Source organism: Salmo salar, unplaced genomic scaffold (assembly GCF_905237065.1).
Source record: "Salmo salar unplaced genomic scaffold, Ssal_v3.1, whole genome shotgun sequence".
NCBI classification, from domain to species: domain Eukaryota; kingdom Metazoa; phylum Chordata; class Actinopteri; order Salmoniformes; family Salmonidae; genus Salmo; species Salmo salar.
Genome location: NW_025547558.1, coordinates 46,681 through 72,418, shown reverse-complemented (window position 1 = coordinate 72,418; position 25,738 = coordinate 46,681). Strand labels below are relative to the sequence as shown.

Here is a 25,738-nt window from a genome sequence, read left to right as displayed (position 1 = left end):
TAATAGGGTACACTACACTACTACACCATGTGTTGTGGTTTTTCACTGAGTTAAAGGGGTTTAATAGGGTACACTACACTACTACACCATGTGTTGTGGTTTTACACTGAGTTAAAGGGGTTTAATAGGGTACACTACTACACCATGTGCTGTGGTTTTTCACTGAGTTAAAGGGGTTTAATAGGGTACACTACACTACTACACCATGTGTTGTGGTTTTTCACTGAGTTAAAGGGGTTTAATAGGGTACGAGGCCTATGCTTTGCCATTGCAGAGCTAGTAGTCAATGTTGCATTATGTGAGCACCATAAATTACTACGTTTCTGGTCACTTTACCCCAAAAAACGGTGGGACACAGACCATCATAATACATTGTAAACAACTCCCATGTTTTCATGTTTCACTACATGCTGCTAGCACAAAACCATGGTTCATTTTTACCATGGTAGCTAATACCATGTAACAAAATGTTTTGGGGGTCACTACCATGGCAGTAAAATAACATGGTATTTTCCTGCCGTAGTAGGAAAATGAAAAACGACCATGGTACTATCATGTTTTTTTTTTGGTCACTACCGTGGCAGGAAAATACCATGGTGTTGTCCTGCCATGGTATTGTCCTGCCATGCTATTGTCCTGCCATGCTGTTGTCCTGCCATAGTATTGTCCTGCCATAGTATTGTCCTGCCATGCTATTGTCCTGCCATGGTATTGTCCTGCCATGGTGTTGTCCTGCCATGGTATTGTCCTGCCATGCTATTGTCCTGCCATGGTGTTGTCCTGCCATGGTGTTGTCCTGCCATGCTATTGTCCTGCCATGCTATTGTCCTGCCATGGTATTGTCCTGCCATGGTGTTGTCCTGCCATGGTATTGTCCTGCCATGCTATTGTCCTGCCATGGTATTGTCCTGCCATGGTGTTGTCCTGCCATAGTATTGTCCTGCCATGGTATTGTCCTGCCATGCTGTTGTCCTGCCATGGTGTTGTCCTGCCATGCTATTGTCCTGCCATGATATTGTCCTGCCATGGTAGTGCCCCAAAAACCATACTAGTAACGTTACCATGGTACATTTTTTGTAAGGGACCAACTTTGCCACGATTCATGTACAGTGAAGTAATACAAATAAATGTGATATTTGAGGCTCTGTCAATGATTGATTGTATAATGTAGCCAAATGATTTCAGCTTGTGAGTGTGTGTGATATGGAGGTTTGGAGCTATGTTTTACTTCTAAACAATGGCAACAGCGCCATGTTGATCTGAGCCTTGATGTCCAAAAACCATATTAGTGTCCGACTTTTCACCAGTTACAGAAACACTTCACCTGAATTCAGTCCCCTCGACTTTCGGTTTCACTCGGTTGTTTCCGCCTTTACGGACGTTGCACGGCGCGGCACATCGACGACGCATGGACAACGTACACGACGGACGTTTCACGTCTCCTGAGAAAACTACAATCAGTTCTGAAACTACAAACGGGTCCTTGTGGGTCCTTCTCTAACCGAGTAGTTTATCGCTGACGATTTATAGAAATGTAAAAAATATTTCATTAAAAAAATAAAGCAAATACACGTTAAACAAGAAGTCAGTCTTCAAAGTGATGGTTTTATGTAATACTTGGTGTGATTATTGTTATTTAATGGAATGGTTTTGTCCTTAGTTGAGACTTGTATTAGACTAAAACCACGTCAGGCAATGAGGAAGACACATTGATGAGGAAGAGGAAGACACATTCCCTCTGCCGCCACAGTTTAAACTGACAGGTGTTATTGTTGTGGAGGTCTGGGATTGAACTGTTTTCTTAATCCATTTTACATGTAGCACTTGTTACCACACTTACAGTGTCGTGTTCATTTAGTAAAACAGGCGAAACGCGGGTGGAAGTCCACCAAGATGTCTCTACCACCGCAGAAAGCATCTGAACTAAAGCAGATCATACACAACCATCTGATCAAGGTAGATCGATACCGAAGCATTTAAAATTCATCCATTCATCCAATCTGATCGCTATGTGTGTTCAATACAATGGAGATAACTACTTGGTACCACGACTTTTCTCTTTTACTGATAGAGAAAACGAGCTAAAAAAAACATAACTAGATATAGCTAGTTATGTAGAGGGAAACACTTCTAGTTAAAGAGAGACTGTTTCCATTGAGGGAGAACCATTCTTGTTGTAAGATTTTGTGACTAGTAGTAACATGTGTGTTTTTTATTGTCAGATGAACATCCATGGGAAGATCAGGGATGTGTTAGCAGAAACCGTGAGAGAGGATCTGGACCCTGGACGTAGTTCTCTCTCTGAGGAGGACATCCTCCGGGCTCTGCAACGCAGGGGAATCGTAGACGATGTCATGAAGGATCTTCATTTCTCCAAGGTGAATTATGGGAAATCTTTCCCGGGTTCAGACGAAACGTTTTATTATCCGGAAGGTTGTGAATGCAGCTTTCTACGGAAGTCCAGAGAGGACATGAATACACAAAAATGAATTCCCTTGTTATGTCGAGATCATAACTTATCTCATGATCATTACGTTAACAAAAGTTGTTGAATTGAGACCGCGAGATAATCGAAAGGACCACACATCATCCATTCAGTTGTTCAGATGCCCCCATGCATGATAACCAGCTCATAAAGTAGCCCTGTGGCTGTATTGATCGCGATGCACTCCTGGGGCATTTAAGCCCTGAACAATACCTGACAAGCAGCTCTGTCTCCCAGGCTGTGTGCCGCCCCCCCCCAAGACCACAGCCAATCGCATGCAAGGAACAACGCAGCTAACTTGGCTCGTCTTGTGAGTGAGTAAGCGAGCTAGCAAGGTAGTTTTGTCAGCTAGCTAGCTTGTTATCTGTGCTGGCTGTTATGTTGTTTAACGTGTGTCCCAAATATCAACACTGATCCACTCCTATTTATAGAGTTTATCTCGTCTTCTCAACAAAACAACTTTTGTTATGTCGTGTTCGTGACGTAAATACAACGTAACGAGGGGTTATGTCGTGTTCATGACGTAAATACAACGTAACGAGGGGTTATGTCGTGTTCATGACATAAATACGATGTGATCTCAACGTAACGAGGGGTTATGTAGTGTTCATGACATAAACACGATGTGATCTCAACGTAACGAGGGGTTATGTAGTGTTCATGACATAAATACAACGTAACGAGGGGTTATGTAGTGTTCATGACATAAATACAACGTAACGAGGGGTTATGTAGTGTTCATGACATAAATACAACGTAACGAGGGGTTATGTAGTGTTCATGACATAAATACAACGTAACGAGGGGTTATGTAGTGTTCGTGACATAAACACGATGTGATCTCAACGTAACGAGGGGTTTGTGTTATGTATTTTTTTTTACATGTCCTCTCTGGGCTTCCGTACCTTCTTAACGGTGACACTGTTTTTGATAGGAAGTGCCGGACACAGAGTTAGGACTCCAGAACATTCCAAAGCCTGCAACTCACTTTATTGACACGGATCCGACAAAACTCAAGAAAAGTAAGAAAAACTGTTACCGGGGGCGATTGAACGAGCAGTCCTCTTGTAGCACCTAAAGTTCCCTCATTACTGTTCAGTGTCAAATGATTGTATTTCTGTCCTCCCAGCCAACGTGGACCCAGCGAGGAGGTACCTGTACCTCCAGGTCCTGGGGGGTAAGGCCTTTCTAGAGCACCTCCAGGAGCCAGAGCCTCTACCTGGTCAGGTCTGCTCCACCTTCACCCTCTACCTGCACTTCAGGAACCAGCGTTTCCGCTCCAAGCCTGTCCCCTGTGCCTGTGAGCCAGACCTGCAGGAGGGCTTCCTGCTGGAGATACACAGAGAGGGACTGGGTACAGACTGGTTTACTTCCTGTTAGAGATACACAGAGAGGAACTGGGTACAGACTGGTTTACTTCCTGCTAGAGATACACAGAGAGGAACTGGGTACAGACTGGTTTACTTCCTGTTAGAGATACACAGAGAGGGACTGGGTACAGACTGGTTTACTTCCTGTTAGAGATACACAGAGAGGGACTGGGTACAGACTGGTTTACTTCCTGCTGGAGATACACAGAGAGGAACTGGGTACAGACTGGTTTACTTCCTGCTAGAGATACACAGAGAGGAACTGGGTACAGACTGGTTTACTTCCTGACTGCCTGATATTACACAACTGGTTTACTGTAGACAACATTTCCTCCTTTAATCTACCATTTATCTTTGATCCCTGTTTTAAAGTAGTCCTGTTTACTAGTAGACCTGTTTATTAGTAGTTGACCTGTTTACTAGTTGTCCTGTTTACTAGTTGTCCTGTTTACTAGTTGTCCTGTTTACTAGTTGTCCTGTTTACTATAGTTGTCCTGTTTATTATAGTTGACCTGTTTACTAGTTGTCCTGTTTACTATAGTTGTCCTGTTTACTAGTAGTCCTGTTTACTAGTAGTCCTGTTTACTATAGTTGTCCTGTTTACTAGTTGTCCTGTTTACTAGTTGTCCTGTTTACTAAGTTGTCCTGTTTACTAGTTGACCTGTTTACTAGTTGTCCTGTTTACTAGTTGACCTGTTTACTAGTAGTCCTGTTTACTAGTAGTCCTGTTTACTAGTTGTCCTGTTTACTAGTTGACCTGTTTACTAGTTGACCTGTTTACTAGTTGTCCTGTTTACTATAGTTGTCCTGTTTACTAGTTGACCTGTTTACTAGTTGACCTGTTTACTAGTTGACCTGTTTACTAGTTGTCCTGTTTACTAGTTGTCCTGTTTACTAGTTGTCCTGTTTACTAGTTGACCTGTTTACTATAGTAGTCCTGTTTACTAGTAGTCCTGTTTACTAGTTGTCCTGTTTACTAGTTGTCCTGTTTACTAGTAGTCCTGTTTACTAGTTGTCCTGTTTACTAGTAGTCCTGTTTACTAGTTGACCTGTTTACTAGTAGTCCTGTTTACTAGTTGTCCTGTTTACTAGTAGTCCTGTTTACTAGTTGACCTGTTTACTAGTTGTCCTGTTTACTAGTTGACCTGTTTACTAAGTTGACCTGTTTACTAGTTGACCTGTTTACTAGTAGTCCTGTTTACTAGTTGTCCTGTTTACTAGTTGTCCTGTTTACTAGTTGTCCTGTTTACTAGTTGTCCTGTTTACTAGTTGTCCTGTTTACTAGTTGTCCTGTTTACTAGTTGTCCTGTTTACTATAGTTGACCTGTTTACTAGTTGACCTGTTTACTAGTTGACCTGTTTACTAGTTGTCCTGTTTACTAGTTGTCCTGTTTACTAGTTGACCTGTTTACTAGTTGTCCTGTTTACTAGTTGACCTGTTTACTAGTAGACCTGTTTACTAGTTGACCTGTTTACTTTGGATAGGAACAACATTGCCTCTTTTAATTTAGCTTCTCTCATTGATCCTTATTGTCCAATAGTGGATTTATATTTTAGGGCTAGTTTTACAGGCCTACACTGAGCTTACTCCCTGACAACAACAAAAGTATCGGGGCCTCCCGAGTGGCGCAGCGGTCTAAGGCACTACATCGCCACAAGGAGTCGCCACAAGGAGTGCTAGAGGTGTCACTACAGACCCGGGTTCGATCCCGGGCTGTATCACAACCGGCTGTGATCGGGAGTCCCATAGGGCGGCGCACAGTTGGCCCAGCGTTGTCCGGGTTAGGGGAGGGTTTGGCCGGGGGAGGGGCTTTCCTTGGCTCATCGAGCTCTAGCGACTCCTTGTGGCGGGCCAGGAGCCTGCAGGCTGACCTCTGTAGTCAGTTTGAACAGTGTTTCCTCTGACACATTGGTGCGGCTGGCTTCCGGGTTAAGCTGGCGGGTCGGCGGGTCATGTTTCAGAGAACACATGACTCGACCTTCGTCTCCGAAGCCCGTTTGGGGAGTTGCAGCGATGAGACAAGATCGAAATTGGGGAGAAAGAGGGGGTAATACCAACGACCACAACAACAACAAAAGTAATAATTGATCATCTCTGAACCTTTCCTTTTTCCTCTGTGTCTTACAGGCGATGGCAGTAAGATGGCAGATGCCACCACCATGTTGTCTATCTGTGACCCGGTCCACCTGGTGTTGATAAAGAGAGACACGTCCAGCGAGACCACCCTGGTCTCCTCTTACTTCCTGGACTGGAGGACCGTCCTCTCCTCTCCCTCCGGGAAGACCAGCATTGCTGTAGAGCTGCATGGTGTCGGTAAGGACACAAACTATTTGAGGTTTAATTTTCTGAAGGAAAGTTAAACCTGCATTTTCTGTTAATTAGCCTTGATTTACCACCCAGTAAAATGCATAGAAATTAAAGATAAAAGAGAGAGGGAAAACATTCTGTCTGCTGTTCTGGGTTTCTGTTCTGTTCTGTTCCAACTGGTAGTGAATGTAAGGTAACAGCTGGTCTGTCCTAACAGGTAGTGAATGTAAGGTAACACCTGGTCTGTCCTAACAGGTAGTGAATGTAAGGTAACACCTGGTCTGTCCTAACAGGTAGTGAATGTAAGGTAACACCTGGTCTGTCCTAACAGGTAGTGAATGTAAGGTAACACCTGGTCTGTCCTAACAGGTAGTGAATGTAAGGTAACACCTGGTCTGTCCTAACAGGTGGTGAATGTAAGGTAACACCTGGTCTGTCCTAACAGGTAGTGAATGTAAGGTAACACCTGGTCTGTCCTAACAGGTAGTGAATGTAAGGTAACACCTGGTCTGTCCTAACAGGTAGTGAATGTAAGGTAACACCTGGTCTGTCCTAACAGGTAGTGAATGTAAGGTAACACCTGGTCTGTCCTAACAGGTAGTGAATGTAAGGTAACACCTGGTCTGTCCTAACAGGTGTTTAGTATGTGATGTCTCCTCTGTATCCTAACAGGAAGTGAATGTAAGGTAACGGCTGGTGTTCTCAACATGAGTCTTGAACTTTACCCTCCTCCGTCAGAGATCCTGTCACCTGACATCATCACCACACAGGTCAGAGACTGGTCACGCTATGCTACTGCGCTATGCTACTGCGCTCTGTCATGTTGTCACGCTATGCTACTGCGCTCTGTCCTGTTGTCACGCTATGCTACTGCACTCTGTCATGTTGTCACGCTATGCTACTGCGCTATGCTACTGCGCTCTGGCATGTTGTCACGCTATGCTACTGCGCTATGCTACTGCGCTCTGTCATGTTGTCACGCTATGCTACTGCGCTCTGTCCTGTTGTCACGCTATGCTACTGCGCTCTGTCCTGTTGTCACGCTATGCTACTGCGCTCTGTCATGTTGTCACGCTATGCTACTGCGCTATGCTACTGCGCTCTGTCATGTTGTCACGCTATGCTACTGCGCTCTGTCATGTTGTCACGCTATGCTACTGCGCTCTGTCATGTTGTCACGCTATGCTACTGCGCTCTGTCATGTTGTCACGCTATGCTACTGCGCTCTGTCATGTTGTCACGCTATGCTACTGCGCTCTGTCATGTTGTCACGCTATGCTACTGCGCTCTGTCATGTTGTCACGCTATGCTACTGCGCTCTGTCATGTTGTCACGCTATGCTACTGCGCTCTGTCATGTGGTCACGTTATGCTACTGCGCTCTGGCATGTTGTCACGCTATGCTACTGCGCTCTGTCATGTGGTCACGTTATGCTACTGCGCTATGCTACTGAGCTCTGTCATGTTGTCACGCTATGCTACTGGGCTCTGTCATGTTGTCACGCTATGCTACTGCGCTCTGTCATGTGGTCACGCTATGCTACTGCGCTCTGTCATGTGGTCACGCTATGCTACTGCGCTATGCTACTGCGCTCTGTCATGTGGTCACGCTATGATTCGCTGACGTCTGTGTGTTGTTCCTTCCTAAGAGGCAGTCGTTGATAATGATTGTTCCTGGTGTTTTGTTATTTGCAGCGATCCCTGGAGAGGCAGAAGACTGCGGAGAAGGAGAGGCTTTTTCTGGTTTATGCTAAACAGTGGTGGAGAGAGTTTCTCGAGATCAGACAGGAAAACCAATCCAAACTGGTCAAGATCTTTGCACAGGTTCCATGTTTTTTGTTGTAATACTTGTTTCATAACATTGTGTGTTTTTAGGATGAGAATGGTGTCAACCGGGCCAGTGTGTTAGCCGTGCTGGGTGTTAGCCGTACTGGGTGTTAGCCGTACTGGGTGTTAGCCGTGCTGGGTGTTAACCGTGCCGGTGTGTTAGCCGTGCTGGGTGTTAGCCTACTGGGTGTTAGCCGTGCTGGGTGTTAGCCGTGCTGGGTGTTAGCCGTACTGGGTGTTAGCCGTGCTGGGTGTTAGCCGTGCCGGGTGTTAGCCGTGCTGGGTGTTAGCCGTGCTGGGTGTTAGCCGTGCTGGGTGTTAGCCGTGCTGGGTGTTAGCCGTACTGGGTGTTAGCCGTACCGGGTGTTAGCCGTGCCGGGTGTCGAGCCGTGCCGGGTGTTAGCCGTGTTAGCCGGGCCGGGTGTTAGCCGGGCCGGGTGTTAGCCGGGCCGGGTGTTAGCCGGGCCGGTTGTTAGCCGTTAGCCGTGCTGGGTGTTAGCCGGGCTGGGTGTTAGCTGCTCGCCGGGCTGGGTGTTAGCCGTGCTGGGTGTTAGCCGGGCTGGGTGTTAGCCGTGCTGGGTGTTAGCTGTTAGCCGTGCTGGGTGTTAGCTGGGCCGGGTGTTAGCCGTGCTGTATTTGAACGTTGCTGCGTTGCTTGCAGGATGAGAACGGCGTCAACAGGCCGGTGTGTTCCTACGTCCGTGTCCTGCGTGCTGGTCGTCTCCTGGAGAGTCCCCGTCAGGCGGCCCGCTTCGTCAGCCTGCTGGGCCTGGAGAAAGCCCCCGTGGTGGGGGGAGGAGGAGGAGGCAAACAGGAGCAGTGGTGCTCACTCCTCGCTTTCCTCTGTAGAAACAAGGTGAGGACTGGCTCTGTTCTGACACACACACACACACACACACACACACACACACACACACACACACACACACACACACACACACACACACAGCCTTAACCATTTAGACAGCTGTAATACTATTAAGTGTTTAACCTCAGTGGTGGAATTGTAAAATAGTTGATTTCTGAAACAGTTAAACTGTCTATTATGAGAAGATTTATTTATATCCTGATGGACGGTTCTGGGATTTCCCCAGTGCAGCAGAATGAATAAATGGGGAGAGGGGAGAGGAGAGGAGAGGAGAGGAGAGGAGAGGAGAGGGGAGGAGAGGGAGAGGAGAGGAGAGGAGAGGAGAGGAGAGGAGAGGAGAGGAGAGGAGAGAGAGAGAGAGGAGAGGAGAGGAGAGGAGAGGAGAGAGGAGAGGAGAGGGGAAGATAGGAGAGGAGGGGAGAGGAGAGGAGAGGATAGAAGAGGAGAGGGAGAGGAGAGAGGAGAGGATAGAAGAGGAGAGGAGAGGAGAGAGGGAGAGGAGAGAGAGGAGAGGAGAGGAGAGGAGAGGAGAGGAGAGGAGAGGAGAGGATAGAAGGGAGAGGATAGAAGAGGAGAGGAGAGGAGAGGGGAGGGGAGGGGATAGAAGAGAGGAGAGGAGAGGAGAGGAGAGGGGAGAGGATAGAAGAGGAGAGAGAGAGAGGAGGAGGAGAGGAGAGGAGAGAGGATTTCTATCCCCCTCTCCCCTCCCTCTACAGTCCACATTACATCAGTCCTCCCTCTACAGTAGAGTACAGTCCACATTACATCAGTCCTCCCTCTACAGTCCACATTACATCAGTCCACATTACATCAGTCCTCCCTCTACAGTCCACATTACATCAGTCCTCCCTCTACAGTTCTCCACATTACATCAGTCCTCCCTCTACAGTAGAGTACAGTCCACATTACATCAGTCCTCCCTCTACAGTCCACATTACATCAGTCCACATTACATCAGTCCTCCCTCTACAGTCCACATTACATCAGTCCTCCCTCTACAGTAGAGTACAGTCCACATTACATCAGTCCTCCCTCTACAGTCCACATTACATCAGTCCACATTACATCAGTCCTCCCTCTACAGTCCACATTACATCAGTCCTCCCTCTACAGTCCACATTACATCAGTCCTCCCTCTACAGTAGAGTACAGTCCACATTACATCAGTCCTCCCTCTACAGTCCACATTACATCAGTCCTCCCTCTACAGTAGAGTACAGTCCACATTACATCAGTCCTCCCTCTACAGTCCACATTACATCAGTCCTCCCTCTACAGTAGAGTACAGTCCACATTACGTCAGTCCTCCCTCTACAGTCCACATTACATCAGTCCTCCCTCTACAGTAGAGTACAGTCCACATTACATCAGTCCTCCCTCTACAGTCCACATTACATCAGTCCTCTCTCTACAGTAGAGTACAGTCCACATTACATCAGTCCTCCCTCTACAGTCCACATTACATCAGTCCTCCCTCTACAGTAGAGTACAGTCCACATTACATCAGTCCTCCCTCTACAGTCCACATTACATCAGTCCTCCCTCTACAGTAGAGTACAGTCCACATTACATCAGTCCTCCCTCTACAGTCCACATTACATCAGTCCTCTCTCTACAGTAGAGTACAGTCCACATTACATCAGTCCTCCCTCTACAGTCCACATTACATCAGTCCTCCCTCTACAGTAGAGTACAGTCCACATTACATCAGTCCTCCCTCTACAGTCCACATTACATCAGTCCTCCCTCTACAGTCCACATTACATCAGTCCTCCCTCTACAGTAGAGTACAGTCCACATTACATCAGTCCTCCCTCTACAGTCCACATTACATCAGTTCTCCCTCTACGGTAGAGTACAGTCCACATTACATCAGTCCTCCCTCTACAGTCCACATTACATCAGTCCTCCCTCTACGGTAGAGTACAGTCCACATTACATCAGTCCTCCCTCTACAGTCCACATTACATCAGTCCTCCCTCTACAGTAGAGTACAGTCCACATTACATCAGTCCTCCCTCTACAGTAGAGTACAGTCCACATTACATCAGTTCTCCCTCTACAGTCCACATTACTTCAGTCCTCTCTCTACAGTCCACATTACATCAGTCCTCCCTCTACAGTCCACATTGCATCAGTCCTCCCTTTATTGTAGAGTACAGTCCACATTACATCAGTCCTCCCTCTACAGTAGAGTACAGTCCACATTACATCAGTCCTCCCTCTACAGTAGAGTACAGTCCACATTACATCAGTCCTCCCTCTACAGTCCACATTACATCAGTCCTCTCTCTACAGTCCACATTACACCAGTCCTCCCTCTACAGTCCACATTACATCAGTCCTCCCTCTACAGTAGAGTACAGTCCACATTACATCAGTCCTCCCTCTACAGTCCACATTACATCAGTCCTCCCTCTACAGTCCACATTACATCAGTCCTCCCTCTACAGTAGAGTACAGTCCACATTACATCAGTCCTCCCTCTACAGTCCACATTACATCAGTCCTCCCTCTACAGTAGAGTACAGTCCACATTACATCAGTCCTCCCTCTACAGTCCACATTACATCAGTCCTCCCTCTACAGTAGAGTACAGTCCACATTACATCAGTCCTCCCTCTACAGTCCACATTACATCAGTCCTCCCCTCTACAGTCCACATTACATCAGTCCTCCCTCTACAGTCCACATTACATCAGTCCTCCCTCTACAGTAGAGTACAGTCCACATTACATCAGTCCTCCCTCTACAGTCCACATTACATCAGTCCTCCCTCTACAGTAGAGTACAGTCCACATTACATCAGTCCTCCCTCTACAGTCCACATTACATCAGTCCACATTACATCAGTCCTCCCTCTACAGTCCACATTACATCAGTCCTCCCTCTACAGTCCACATTACATCAGTCCTCCCTCTACAGTAGAGTACAGTCCACATTACATCAGTCCTCCCTCTACAGTCCACATTACATCAGTCCACATTACATCAGTCCTCCCTCTACAGTCCACATTACATCAGTCCTCCCTCTACAGTAGAGTACAGTCCACATTACATCAGTCCTCCCTCTACAGTCCACATTACATCAGTCCACATTACATCAGTCCTCCCTCTACAGTAGTCTCCACATTACATCAGTCCTCCCTCTACAGTCCACATTACATCAGTCCTCCCTCTACAGTAGAGTACAGTCCACATTACATCAGTCCTCCCTCTACAGTCCACATTACATCAGTCCTCCCTCTACAGTAGAGTACAGTCCACATTACATCAGTCCTCCCTCTACAGTCCACATTACATCAGTCCTCCCTCTACAGTAGAGTACAGTCCACATTACATCAGTCCTCCCTCTACAGTCCACATTACATCAGTCCCCTCCATCATCGCTCTACAGTCCACATTACATCAGTCCTCCCTCTACAGTAGAGTACAGTCCACATTACATCAGTTCTCCTCTCTTCAGTCCACATTACTTCAGTCCTCTCTCTACAGTCCACATTACATCAGTCCTCCCTCTACAGTCCACATTGCATCAGTCCTCCCTTTATTGTAGAGTACAGTCCACATTACATCAGTCCTCCCTCTACAGTAGAGTACAGTCCACATTACATCAGTCCTCCCTCTACAGTAGAGTACAGTCCACATTACATCAGTCCTCCCTCTACAGTCCACATTACATCAGTCCTCTCTCTACAGTCCACATTACACCAGTCCTCCCTCTACAGTCCACATTACATCAGTCCTCCCTCTACAGTAGAGTACAGTCCACATTACATCAGTCCTCCCTCTACAGTCCACATTACATCAGTCCTCCCTCTACAGTCCACATTACATCAGTCCTCCCTCTACAGTAGAGTACAGTCCACATTACATCAGTCCTCCCTCTACAGTCCACATTACATCAGTCCTCCCTCTACAGTAGAGTACAGTCCACATTACATCAGTCCTCCCTCTACAGTAGAGTACAGTCCACATTACATCAGTCCTCCCTCTACAGTCCACATTACATCAGTCCTCCCTCTACAGTCCACATTACATCAGTCCTCCCTCTACAGTCCACATTACATCAGTCCTCCCTCTACAGTAGAGTACAGTCCACATTACATCAGTCCTCCCTCTCAGTCTCCACACATTACATCAGTCCTCCCTCTACAGTAGAGTACAGTCCACATTACATCAGTCCTCCCTCTACAGTCCACATTACATCAGTCCTCCCTCTACAGTCCACATTACATCAGTCCTCCCTCTACAGTAGAGTTAGGAACTGAGACATGATGTTTTTTGATGTTTCCAGGGCGACTGTGACATCTCTCTGATCTGATTGGTTGTGTGTTTCCAGGGCGACTGTGAGGACCACGCCACCTTGCTGTGCAGCCTGCTGCTTGGCTTCGGCCTGGATGCCTACGTGTGTGTTGGCACTAAGCCCAAGGGTTTGGCACACACCTGGGTGATGACCAGGGGCACTGACAGCACCATCACCTTCTGGGAGAGCCTGACCGCACACAGGTGAGACTAAAGCCCGGTTCAGATACGACGGACCACGTGAGACGAGACGCAACCAGACTGTTTCAGAAAGGTTGTAGCTGACTGAAGACGAGACATTCAGATAAAAAAAAAAGACCAGCCCCGGGGGCTTCCCGAGTGGCCAGCGGTCTGAGGTACTGCATCGCTGTGCGTTTAATGCTTCACTACAGACCCGGGTTCGGTCACAGGCTGTGTCACCACCGGCCTTGACCCGGGAGTCTCATTAAGACGGTGCATTTGTCTCATCGCGCTCTAGCGACTCCTTGTGGCGGGTCGGGAGCCTGCAGGCTGACTCCGGTCATCAGTTGAACAGTGTTTTTCCTCCAACACGTTGGTGCGGGCGGGTGTGTTATAAGAAGCACGGTTTGGCGGGTCGTGTTTCAGAGGACACGTGACCTTGGTCTCTCGAGCCCGTTGGGGAGTTGCAGCGAGGAGACGAGACGGGAACTGAGGAGGAAGAAAGACCAGACACTGTTCAGACCGTTTCCATGGTAATGCTGCCTCTTCACAATGACAGGATTTCTTTGAAACAAAGTTGCCTCTTGTTGTAGCAAGGTGTTGCAGCAGCAAGGCAACAAGGTGTTGCAGCAGAAAGGTGTTGCAGCAGAAAGGTGTTGCAGCAGCAAGGCAACAAGGTGTTGCAGCAGCAAGGTGTTGTAGCAGCAAGGCAACAAGGTGTTGCAGCAGCAAGGTGTTGTAGCAGCAAGGCAACAAGGTGTTGCAGCAGCAAGGCAACAAGGTGTTGCAGCAGAAAGGTGTTGCAGCAGCAAGGTGTTGCAGCAGCAAGGCAACAAGGTGTTGCAGCAGCAAGGTGTTGTAGCAGCAAGGCAACAAGGTGTTGCAGCAGCAAGGCAACAAGGTGTTGCAGCAGAAAGGTGTTGCAGCAGAAAGGTGTTGCAGCAGCAAGGCAACAAGGTGTTGCAGCAGCAAGGTGTTGCAGCAGCAAGGCAACAAGGTGTTGCAGCAGCAAGGCAGCAAGGTGTTGCAGCAGAAAGGTGTTGCAGCAGCAAGGCAACAAGGTGTTGCAGCAGCAAGGCAGCAAGGTGTTGCAGCAGTAAGGTGTTGCAGCAGCAAGGCAACAAGGTGTTGCAGCAGCAAGGTGTTGCAGCAGCAAGGCAACAAGGTGTTGCAGCAGCAAGGCAACAAGGTGTTGCAGGAGCAGCAGCAAGGTGTTGCAGCAGCAAGGCAACAAGGTGTTGCAGCAGCAAGGTGTTGCAGCAGAAAGGTGTTGCAGCAGCAAGGCAGCAAGGTGTTGCAGCAGCAAGGCAACAAGGTGTTGCAGCAGCAAGGTGTTGCAGCAGCAAGGCAACAAGGTGTTGCAGCAGAAAGGTGTTGCAGCAGCAAGCAGCAAGGTGTTGCAGCAGCAGCAAGGCAGCAAGGTGTTGCAGCAGCAAGGCAACAAGGTGTTGCAGCAGCAGCAAGGCAACAAGGTGTTGCAGCAGCAGAAAGGCAACAAGGTGTTGCAGCAGCAGAAAGGCAACAAGGTGTTGCAGCATTTCGGCAGCTAGGTGTTGCAGCAGTAAGGTGTTGCAGCAAACAAGTTTCATGAAATACATTCTCCAGAAACGTTACACACTTTGTGACTCGTCAGTGAAATATCAACAAGCTGGACTAGCTATTACTGCATCAATACAGCTAGACTAGCTATTACTGCAGCTAAACAGCTAGACTAGCTATTACTGCAGCAAAACAGCTAGACTAGCTATTACTGCAGCAAAACAGCTGGACTAGCTATTACTGCAGCAATACAGCTAGACTAGCTATTACTGCAGCAAAACAGCTAGACTAGCTATTACTGCAGCAAAACAGCTGGACTAGCTATTACTGCAGCTAAACAGCTAGACTAGCTATTACTGCAGCAAAACAGCTAGACTAGCTATTACTGCAGCAATACAGCTAGACTAGCTATTACTGCAGCAATACAGCTAGACTAGCTATTACTGCAGCAATACAGCTAGACTAGCTATTACTGCAGCAAAACGGCTAGACTAGCTATTACTGCAGCAATACAGCTAGACTAGCTATTACTGCAGCAATACAGCTAGACTAGCTATTACTGCAGCAATACAGCTAGACTAGCTATTACTGCAGCAATACAGCTAGACTAGCTATTACTGCAGCAATACAGCTAGACTAGCTATTACTGCAGCAATACAGCTAGACTAGCTATTACTGCAGCAAAACGGCTAGACTAGCTATTACTGCAGCAATACAGCTAGACTAGCTATTACTGCAGCAATACAGCTAGACTAGCTATTACTGCAGCAATACAGCTAGACTAGCTATTACTGCAGCAATACAGCTAGACTAGCTATTACTGCAGCAATACAGCTGGACTAGCTATTACTGCAGCAATACAGCTAGAATAGCTATTACTGCAGCAAAACAGCTGGACTAGCTATTACTGCAGCTAAACAGCTAGACTAGCTATTACTGCAGCAAAACGGCTAGACTAGCTATTACTGCAGCAAAACAGCTAGACTAGCTATTACTGCAGCAAAACAGCTGGACTAGCTATTACTGCAGCAATACAGCTAGACTAGCTATTACTGCAGCAAAACAGCTAGACTAGCTATTACTGCAGCAAAACAGCTGGACTAGCTATTACTGCAGCTAAACAGCTAGACTAGCTATTACTGCAGCAAAACAGCTAGACTAGCTATTACTGCAGCAATACAGCTAGACTAGCTATTACTGCAGCAATACAGCTAGACTAGCTATTACTGCAGCAATACAGCTAGACTAGCTATTACTGCAGCAAAACGGCTAGACTAGCTATTACTGCAGCAATACAGCTAGACTAGCTATTACTGCAGCAATACAGCTAGACTAGCTATTACTGCAGCAATACAGCTAGACTAGCTATTACTGCAGCAAAACAGCTAGACTAGCTATTACTGCAGCAAAACGGCTAGATTAGCTATTACTGCAGCAAAACGGCTAGACTAGCTATTACTGCAGCAAAACGGCTAGACTAGCTATTACTGCAGCAAAACGGCTAGACTAGCTATTACTGCAGCAATACAGCTAGACTAGCTATTACTGCAGCAATACAGCTAGACTAGCTATTACTGCAGCAAAACAGCTAGACTAGCTATTACTGCAGCAATACAGCTAGACTAGCTATTACTGCAGCAATACAGCTAGACTAGCTATTACTGCAGCAATACAGCTAGACTAGCTATTACTGCAGCAATACAGCTAGACTAGCTATTACTGCAGCTAAACAGCTGGACTAGCTATTACTGCAGCTAAACAGCTGGACTAGCTATTACTACAGCTAAACGGCTAGACTAGCTATTACTGCAGCTAACCGGCTGGACTAGCTATTACTGCAGCTAAACAGCTGGACTAGCTATTACTGCAGCTAAACAGCTGGACTAGCTATTACTGCAGCAAAACGGCTAGACTAGCTATTACTGCAGCAAAACAGCTGGACTAGCTATTACTGCAGCTAAACAGCTGGACTAGCTATTACTGCAGCTAAACAGCTGGACTAGCTATTACTGCAGCTAAACAGCTAGACTAGCTATTACTGCATCAATACAGCTAGACTAGCTATTACTGCAGCAAAACGGCTAGACTAGCTATTACTGCAGCAAAACAGCTAGACTAGCTATTACTGCAGCAAAACGGCTAGACTAGCTATTACTGCAGCAAAACGGCTAGACTAGCTATTACTGCAGCAAAACAGCTAGACTAGCTATTACTGCAGCAAAACAGCTAGACTAGCTATTACTGCAGCAAAACAGCTGGACTAGCTATTACTGCAGCAATACAGCTAGACTAGCTATTACTGCAGCAAAACAGCTAGACTAGCTATTACTGCAGCAAAACAGCTGGACTAGCTATTACTGCAGCTAAACAGCTAGACTAGCTATTACTGCAGCAAAACAGCTAGACTAGCTATTACTGCAGCAATACAGCTAGACTAGCTATTACTGCAGCAATACAGCTAGACTAGCTATTACTGCAGCAATACAGCTAGACTAGCTATTACTGCAGCAAAACGGCTAGACTAGCTATTACTGCAGCAATACAGCTAGACTAGCTATTACTGCAGCAATACAGCTAGACTAGCTATTACTGCAGCAATACAGCTAGACTAGCTATTACTGCAGCAATACAGCTAGACTAGCTATTACTGCAGCAATACAGCTAGACTAGCTATTACTGCAGCAATACAGCTAGACTAGCTATTACTGCAGCAATACAGCTAGACTAGCTATTACTGCAGCAATACAGCTAGACTAGCTATTACTGCAGCAAAACAGCTGGACTAGCTATTACTGCAGCTAAACAGCTAGACTAGCTATTACTGCAGCAAAACGGCTAGACTAGCTATTACTGCAGCAAAACAGCTAGACTAGCTATTACTGCAGCAAAACAGCTGGACTAGCTATTACTGCAGCAATACAGCTAGACTAGCTATTACTGCAGCAAAACAGCTAGACTAGCTATTACTGCAGCAAAACAGCTGGACTAGCTATTACTGCAGCTAAACAGCTAGACTAGCTATTACTGCAGCAAAACAGCTAGACTAGCTATTACTGCAGCAATACAGCTAGACTAGCTATTACTGCAGCAATACAGCTAGACTAGCTATTACTGCAGCAATACAGCTAGACTAGCTATTACTGCAGCAAAACGGCTAGACTAGCTATTACTGCAGCAATACAGCTAGACTAGCTATTACTGCAGCAATACAGCTAGACTAGCTATTACTGCAGCAATACAGCTAGACTAGCTATTACTGCAGCAAAACAGCTAGACTAGCTATTACTGCAGCAAAACGGCTAGATTAGCTATTACTGCAGCAAAACGGCTAGACTAGCTATTACTGCAGCAAAACGGCTAGACTAGCTATTACTGCAGCAAAACAGCTAGACTAGCTATTACTGCAGCAATACAGCTAGACTAGCTATTACTGCAGCAATACAGCTAGACTAGCTATTACTGCAGCAAAACAGCTAGACTAGCTATTACTGCAGCAATACAGCTAGACTAGCTATTACTGCAGCAATACAGCTAGACTAGCTATTACTGCAGCTAAACAGCTGGACTAGCTATTACTACAGCTAAACGGCTAGACTAGCTATTACTGCAGCTAAACAGCTGGACTAGCTATTACTGCAGCTAAACAGCTGGACTAGCTATTACTGCAGCTAAACAGCTGGACTAGCTATTACTGCAGCAAAACGGCTAGACTAGCTATTACTGCAGCAAAACAGCTGGACTAGCTATTACTGCAGCTAAACAGCTGGACTAGCTATTACTGCAGCTAAACAGCTAGACTAGCTATTACTGCATCAATACAGCTAGACTAGCTATTACTGCAGCAAAACAGCTAGACTAGCTATTACTGCAGCAAAACGGCTAGACTAGCTATTACTGCAGCAAAACAGCTAGACTAGCTATTACTGCAGCAAAACAGCTAGACTAGCTATTACTGCAGCAAAACGGCTGGACTAGCTATTACTGCAGCAAAACAGCTAGACTAGCTATTACTGCAGCAAAACAGCTAGACTAGCTATTACTGCAGCAAAACGGCTAGACTAGCTATTACTGCAGCAAAACGGCTAGACTAGCTATTACTGCAGCAAAACGGCTAGACTAGCTATTACTGCAGCAAAACAGCTAGACTATCTATTACTGCAGCAATACGGCTAGACTAGCTGTCTGCTTGGCTAACTAGTTAGCTGCTTGGCTGAACGCAGAAAGTCAGCGAACTTGTTCTCTGATTTGGCTAAAGCGAGTCGCAAGTTTTTCGTTAAGATTTGACATGTTTAATTTTGGAAACTCCAGCAGCCGACGTGAGATGTTCCTTAATGAACCAGACCGGTTCAGATCAAACAAACTTTGTTCTTCAGCTGCATAAACACGTCAGGCGTTTTCGATGTGAACTGGGCTTATAAAACAAACTGCAATAATTTCTGCTCTGTCTCTCTGTCAGAGTTTCTACGAGGGTAACTGAGTCCCCTTCACCAGGGAGCAGCAATGTAGTGAATAGACATGGTTTTTATTTTTTATTTTTATTTTACCGTTATTTTACCCGGTAAGTTGACTGAGAACACGTTCTCATTTACAGCAACGACCTGGGGAATAGTTACAGGGGAGAGGAAGGAGGGGGAATGAATGAGCCAATTGGAAGCTGGGGATGATTAGGTGACCGTGATGGTCTGAGGGGCCAGATTGGGAATTTAGCCAGGACACCAGGGGTTAACACCCCTACTCTTACGATAAGCGTCATGGGATCTTTAAATGACCTCAGAGAGTCCAAGGACACCCCGTTTAACGTCCCATCCGAAAGACGGCACCCTACACAGGGCAATGTCCCCAATCACTGCCCTGGGGCATTGGGATATTTTTATTTTAGACCAGAGGAAAGAGCGCCTCCTACTGGCCCTCCAACACCTGTGATGATCCCTTACTCTAGTCTGTACGTCAGTGGCATGCCTTGTTCTACACAATATATTTCTACCTGTTCAACCATTTTGTTTGTGTGTGTGGTTTTTAGGTACCTCCACCAGGCCATTGACCCAGATGCCCCTCCGCTAGCCCCCCAGCCCCGTCCCTCCTATCCTTACCGGACCGTCGGCTGTGTGTTCAACCACAAGACCTTCCTGGCCAACTGCCAGCCGTCGGACGCCGTGGAACTCTGCGCGTTTGACTTCCACAACCAGTCCCGGTGGAAAGTTATGAGTGAGGAGGCCGTTGGCTCAGTTTGCTCCCCGGGTAGCGCCACCTCTCTGCCACCTCTACCTCCTCTCTGTGGCCCCTCGCTGGAGCCCAGCGCTGCATCCAACCGGCTGGAACTGGAGATGAGGTACCTGGTGGTGGAACACAGGAAGGTGAGAGTGCAAAAAAACAACAGCATACCTGGTCAGAGCCCGTACCTGGTCAGAGCCCGTACCTGGTCAGAGCCCGTACCTGGTCAGCTGTGTTGTGTTGTGTGAAATACAATACAGGATTATTAACACGGTCTCTCTGTGTGTGTCTAGTCATGTTGTATATCTACAATACAGGACCTGTATTATAGTAGATCTCTGTGTCTCCCTCCAGGACCTGTATTATAGTAGATCTCTCCCCTCCAGGACCTGTATTATAGTAGATCTCTCCCCTCCAGGACCTGTATTATAGTAGATCTCTCCCCTCCAGGACCTGTATTATAGTAGATCTCTGTGTCTCCCTCCAGGACCTGTATTATAGTAGATCTCTCCCCTCCAGGACCTGTATTATAGTAGATCTCTCCCCTCCAGGACCTGTATTATAGTAGATCTCTGTGTCTCCCTCCAGGACCTGTATTATAGTAGATCTCTGTGTCTCCCTCCAGGACCTGTATTATAGTAGATCTCTGTGTCTCCCTCCAGGACCTGTATTATAGTAGATCTCTCCCCTCCAGGACCTGTATTATAGTAGATCTCTCCCCTCCAGGACCTGTATTATAGTAGATCTCTGTGTCTCCCTCCAGGACCTGTATTATAGTAGATCTCTCCCCTCCAGGACCTGTATTATAGTAGATCTCTCCCCTCCAGGACCTGTATTATAGTAGATCTCTGTGTCTCCCTCCAGGACCTGTATTATAGTAGATCTCTCCCCTCCAGGACCTGTATTATAGTAGATCTCTCCCCTCCAGGACCTGTATTATAGTAGATCTCTGTGTCTCCCTCCAGGACCTGTATTATAGTAGATCTCTCCCCTCCAGGACCTGTATTATAGTAGATCTCTGTGTCTCCCTCCAGGACCTGTATTATAGTAGATCTCTCCCCTCCAGGACCTGTATTATAGTAGATCTCTGTGTCTCCCTCCAGGACCTGTATTATAGTAGATCTCTCCCCTCCAGGACCTGTATTATAGTAGATCTCTCCCCTCCAGGACCTGTATTATAGTAGATCTCTCCCCTCCAGGACCTGTATTATAGTAGATCTCTGTGTCTCCCTCCAGGACCTGTATTATAGTAGATCTCTCCCCTCCAGGACCTGTATTATAGTAGATCTCTCCCCTCCAGGACCTGTATTATAGTAGATCTCTCCCCTCCAGGACCTGTATTATAGTAGATCTCTGTGTCTCCCTCCAGGACCTGTATTATAGTAGATCTCTCCCCTCCATGACCTGTATTATAGTAGATCTCTGTGTCTCCCTCCAGGACCTGTATTATAGTAGATCTCTCCCCTCCAGGACCTGTATTATAGTAGATCTCTCCCCTCCAGGACCTGTATTATAGTAGATCTCTGTGTCTCCCTCCAGGACCTGTATTATAGTAGATCTCTCCCCTCCAGGACCTGTATTATAGTAGATCTCTGTGTCTCCCTCCAGGACCTGTATTATAGTAGATCTCTCCCCTCCAGGACCTGTATTATAGTAGATCTCTCCCCTCCAGGACCTGTATTATAGTAGATCTCTCCCCTCCAGGACCTGTATTATAGTAGATCTCTGTGTCTCCCTCCAGGACCTGTATTATAGTAGATCTCTCCCCTCCAGGACCTGTATTATAGTAGATCTCTCCCCTCCAGGACCTGTATTATAGTAGATCTCTGTGTCTCCCTCCAGGACCTGTATTATAGTAGATCTCTCCCCTCCAGGACCTGTATTATAGTAGATCTCTCCCCTCCAGGACCTGTATTATAGTAGATCTCTGTGTCTCCCTCCAGGACCTGTATTATAGTAGATCTCTCCCCTCCAGGACCTGTATTATAGTAGATCTCTGTGTCTCCCTCCAGGACCTGTATTATAGTAGATCTCTCCCCTCCAGGACCTGTATTATAGTAGATCTCTCCCCTCCAGGACCTGTATTATAGTAGATCTCTGTGTCTCCCTCCAGGACCTGTATTATAGTAGATCTCTCCCCTCCAGGACCTGTATTATAGTAGATCTCTGTGTCTCCCTCCAGGACCTGTATTATAGTAGATCTCTGTGTCTCCCTCCAGGACCTGTATTATAGTAGATCTCTCCCCTCCAGGACCTGTATTATAGTAGATCTCTCCCCTCCAGGACCTGTATTATAGTAGATCTCTGTGTCTCCCTCCAGGACCTGTATTATAGTAGATCTCTCCCCTCCAGGACCTGTATTATAGTAGATCTCTGTGTCTCCCTCCAGGACCTGTATTATAGTAGATCTCTCCCCTCCAGGACCTGTATTATAGTAGATCTCTCCCCTCCAGGACCTGTATTATAGTAGATCTCTCCCCTCCAGGACCTGTATTATAGTAGATCTCTCCCCTCCAGGACCTGTATTATAGTAGATCTCTGTGTCTCCCTCCAGGACCTGTATTATAGTAGATCTCTCCCCTCCAGGACCTGTATTATAGTAGATCTCTCCCCTCCAGGACCTGTATTATAGTAGATCTCTCCCCTCCAGGACCTGTATTATAGTAGATCTCTGTGTCTCCCTCCAGGACCTGTATTATAGTAGATCTCTCCCCTCCAGGACCTGTATTATAGTAGATCTCTGTGTCTCCCTCCAGGACCTGTATTATAGTAGATCTCTGTGTCTCCCTCCAGGACCTGTATTATAGTAGATCTCTCCCCTCCAGGACCTGTATTATAGTAGATCTCTGTGTCTCCCTCCAGGACCTGTATTATAGTAGATCTCTCCCCTCCAGGACCTGTATTATAGTAGATCTCTCCCCTCCAGGACCTGTATTATAGTAGATCTCTCCCCTCCAGGACCTGTATTATAGTAGATCTCTGTGTCTCCCCTCCAGGACCTGTATTATAGTAGATCTCTCCCCTCCAGGACCTGTATTATAGTAGATCTCTCCCCTCCAGGACCTGTATTATAGTAGATCTCTCCCCTCCAGGACCTGTATTATAGTAGATCTCTCCCCTCCAGGACCTGTATTATAGTAGATCTCTCCCCTCCAGGACCTGTATTATAGTAGATCTCTCCCCTCCAGGACCTGTATTATAGTAGATCTCTGTGTCTCCCTCCAGGACCTGTATTATAGTAGATCTCTGTGTCTCCCTCCAGGACCTGTATTATAGTAGATCTCTCCCCTCCAGGACCTGTATTATAGTAGATCTCTGTGTCTCCCTCCAGGACCTGTATTATAGTAGATCTCTCCCCTCCAGGACCTGTATTATAGTAGATCTCTCCCCTCCAGGACCTGTATTATAGTAGATCTCTGTGTCTCCCTCCAGGACCTGTATTATAGTAGATCTCTCCCCTCCAGGACCTGTATTATAGTAGATCTCTGTGTCTCCCTCCAGGACCTGTATTATAGTAGATCTCTCCCCTCCAGGACCTGTATTATAGTAGATCTCTGTGTCTCCCTCCAGGACCTGTATTATAGTAGATCTCTCCCCTCCAGGACCTGTATTATAGTAGATCTCTCCCCTCCAGGACCTGTATTATAGTAGATCTCTCCCCTCCAGGACCTGTATTATAGTAGATCTCTGTGTCTCCCTCCAGGACCTGTATTATAGTAGATCTCTCCCCTCCAGGACCTGTATTATAGTAGATCTCTGTGTCTCCCTCCAGGACCTGTATTATAGTAGATCTCTGTCTCTCCTCCAGGACCTGTATTATAGTAGATCTCTCCCCTCCAGGACCTGTATTATAGTAGATCTCTGTGTCTCCCTCCAGGACCTGTATTATAGTAGATCTCTCCCCTCCAGGACCTGTATTATAGTAGATCTCTCCCCTCCAGGACCTGTATTATAGTAGATCTCTCCCCTCCAGGACCTGTATTATAGTAGATCTCTCCCCTCCAGGACCTGTATTATAGTAGATCTCTGTGTCTCCCTCCAGGACCTGTATTATAGTAGATCTCTGTGTCTCCCTCCAGGACCTGTATTATAGTAGATCTCTCCCCTCCAGGACCTGTATTATAGTAGATCTCTCCCCTCCAGGACCTGTATTATAGTAGATCTCTCCCCTCCAGGACCTGTATTATAGTAGATCTCTGTGTCTCCCTCCAGGACCTGTATTATAGTAGATCTCTGTGTCCCCCTCCAGGACCTGTATTATAGTAGATCTCTCCCCTCCAGGACCTGTATTATAGTAGATCTCTCCCCTCCAGGACCTGTATTATAGTAGATCTCTGTGTCTCCCTCCAGGACCTGTATTATAGTAGATCTCTCCCCTCCAGGACCTGTATTATAGTAGATCTCTGTGTCTCCCTCCAGGACCTGTATTATAGTAGATCTCTCCCCTCCAGGACCTGTATTATAGTAGATCTCTCCCCTCCAGGACCTGTATTATAGTAGATCTCTGTGTCTCCCTCCAGGACCTGTATTATAGTAGATCTCTCCCCTCCAGGACCTGTATTATAGTAGATCTCTGTGTCTCCCTCCAGGACCTGTATTATAGTAGATCTCTCCCCTCCAGGACCTGTATTATAGTAGATCTCTGTGTCTCCCTCCAGGACCTGTATTATAGTAGATCTCTCCCCTCCAGGACCTGTATTATAGTAGATCTCTGTGTCTCCCTCCAGGACCTGTATTATAGTAGATCTCTCCCCCCTCCAGGACCTGTATTATAGTAGATCTCTCCCCTCCAGGACCTGTATTATAGTAGATCTCTCCCCTCCAGGACCTGTATTATAGTAGATCTCTGTGTCTCCCCTCCAGGACCTGTATTATAGTAGATCTCTCCCCTCCAGGACCTGTATTATAGTAGATCTCTGTGTCTCCCTCCAGGACCTGTATTATAGTAGATCTCTGTGTCTCCCTCCAGGACCTGTATTATAGTAGATCTCTCCCCTCCAGGACCTGTATTATAGTAGATCTCTGTGTCTCCCTCCAGGACCTGTATTATAGTAGATCTCTGTTCCCCTCCAGGACCTGTATTATAGTAGATCTCTCCCCTCCAGGACCTGTATTATAGTAGATCTCTCCCCTCCAGGACCTGTATTATAGTAGATCTCTGTGTCTCCCCTCCAGGACCTGTATTATAGTAGATCTCTCCCCTCCAGGACCTGTATTATAGTAGATCTCTCCCTCCAGGACCTGTATTATAGTAGATCTCTCCCCTCCAGGACCTGTATTATAGTAGATCTCTCCCCTCCAGGACCTGTATTATAGTAGATCTCTGTGTCTCCCTCCAGGACCTGTATTATAGTAGATCTCTGTGTCTCCCTCCAGGACCTGTATTATAGTAGATCTCTCCCCTCCAGGACCTGTATTATAGTAGATCTCTGTGTCCCCTCCAGGACCTGTATTATAGTAGATCTCTGTTCCCCTCCAGGACCTGTATTATAGTAGATCTCTCCCCTCCAGGACCTGTATTATAGTAGATCTCTCCCCTCCAGGACCTGTATTATAGTAGATCTCTGTGTCTCCCCCTCCAGGACCTGTATTATAGTAGATCTCTCCCCTCCAGGACCTGTATTATAGTAGATCTCTCCCCTCCAGG

The 25,738-nt window shown here is 46.7% G+C and overlaps 1 protein-coding gene across 6 annotated transcripts in view; it reads left to right on the top strand.

Moving 5' to 3' along the window:
* Positions 1 to 1,695: 1,695 nt before the first annotated feature.
* cep76 (centrosomal protein 76) overlaps positions 1,696 to 25,738 on the top strand; it is a 42,028-nt gene continuing 17,985 nt past the window's right edge. For 5 of the 6 annotated variants that reach the window (XM_045711354.1, XM_045711353.1, XM_045711352.1 and 2 more), the window contains exons 1-10: positions 1,696 to 1,956; positions 2,223 to 2,378; positions 3,420 to 3,507; positions 3,615 to 3,839; positions 5,984 to 6,169; positions 6,836 to 6,933; positions 7,858 to 7,986; positions 8,651 to 8,845; positions 13,199 to 13,365; positions 19,901 to 20,234. In XM_045711354.1, the coding sequence (XP_045567310.1) occupies positions 1,894 to 1,956; positions 2,223 to 2,378; positions 3,420 to 3,507; positions 3,615 to 3,839; positions 5,984 to 6,169; positions 6,836 to 6,933; positions 7,858 to 7,986; positions 8,651 to 8,845; positions 13,199 to 13,365; positions 19,901 to 20,234 (1,641 nt within the window). In that variant the 5' untranslated portion in view covers positions 1,696 to 1,893. The remainder of the gene's footprint in view (positions 1,957 to 2,222; positions 2,379 to 3,419; positions 3,508 to 3,614; positions 3,840 to 5,983; positions 6,170 to 6,835; positions 6,934 to 7,857; positions 7,987 to 8,650; positions 8,846 to 13,198; positions 13,366 to 19,900; positions 20,235 to 25,738) is intronic. The other variant, XM_045711355.1, reaches the window with a different exon arrangement.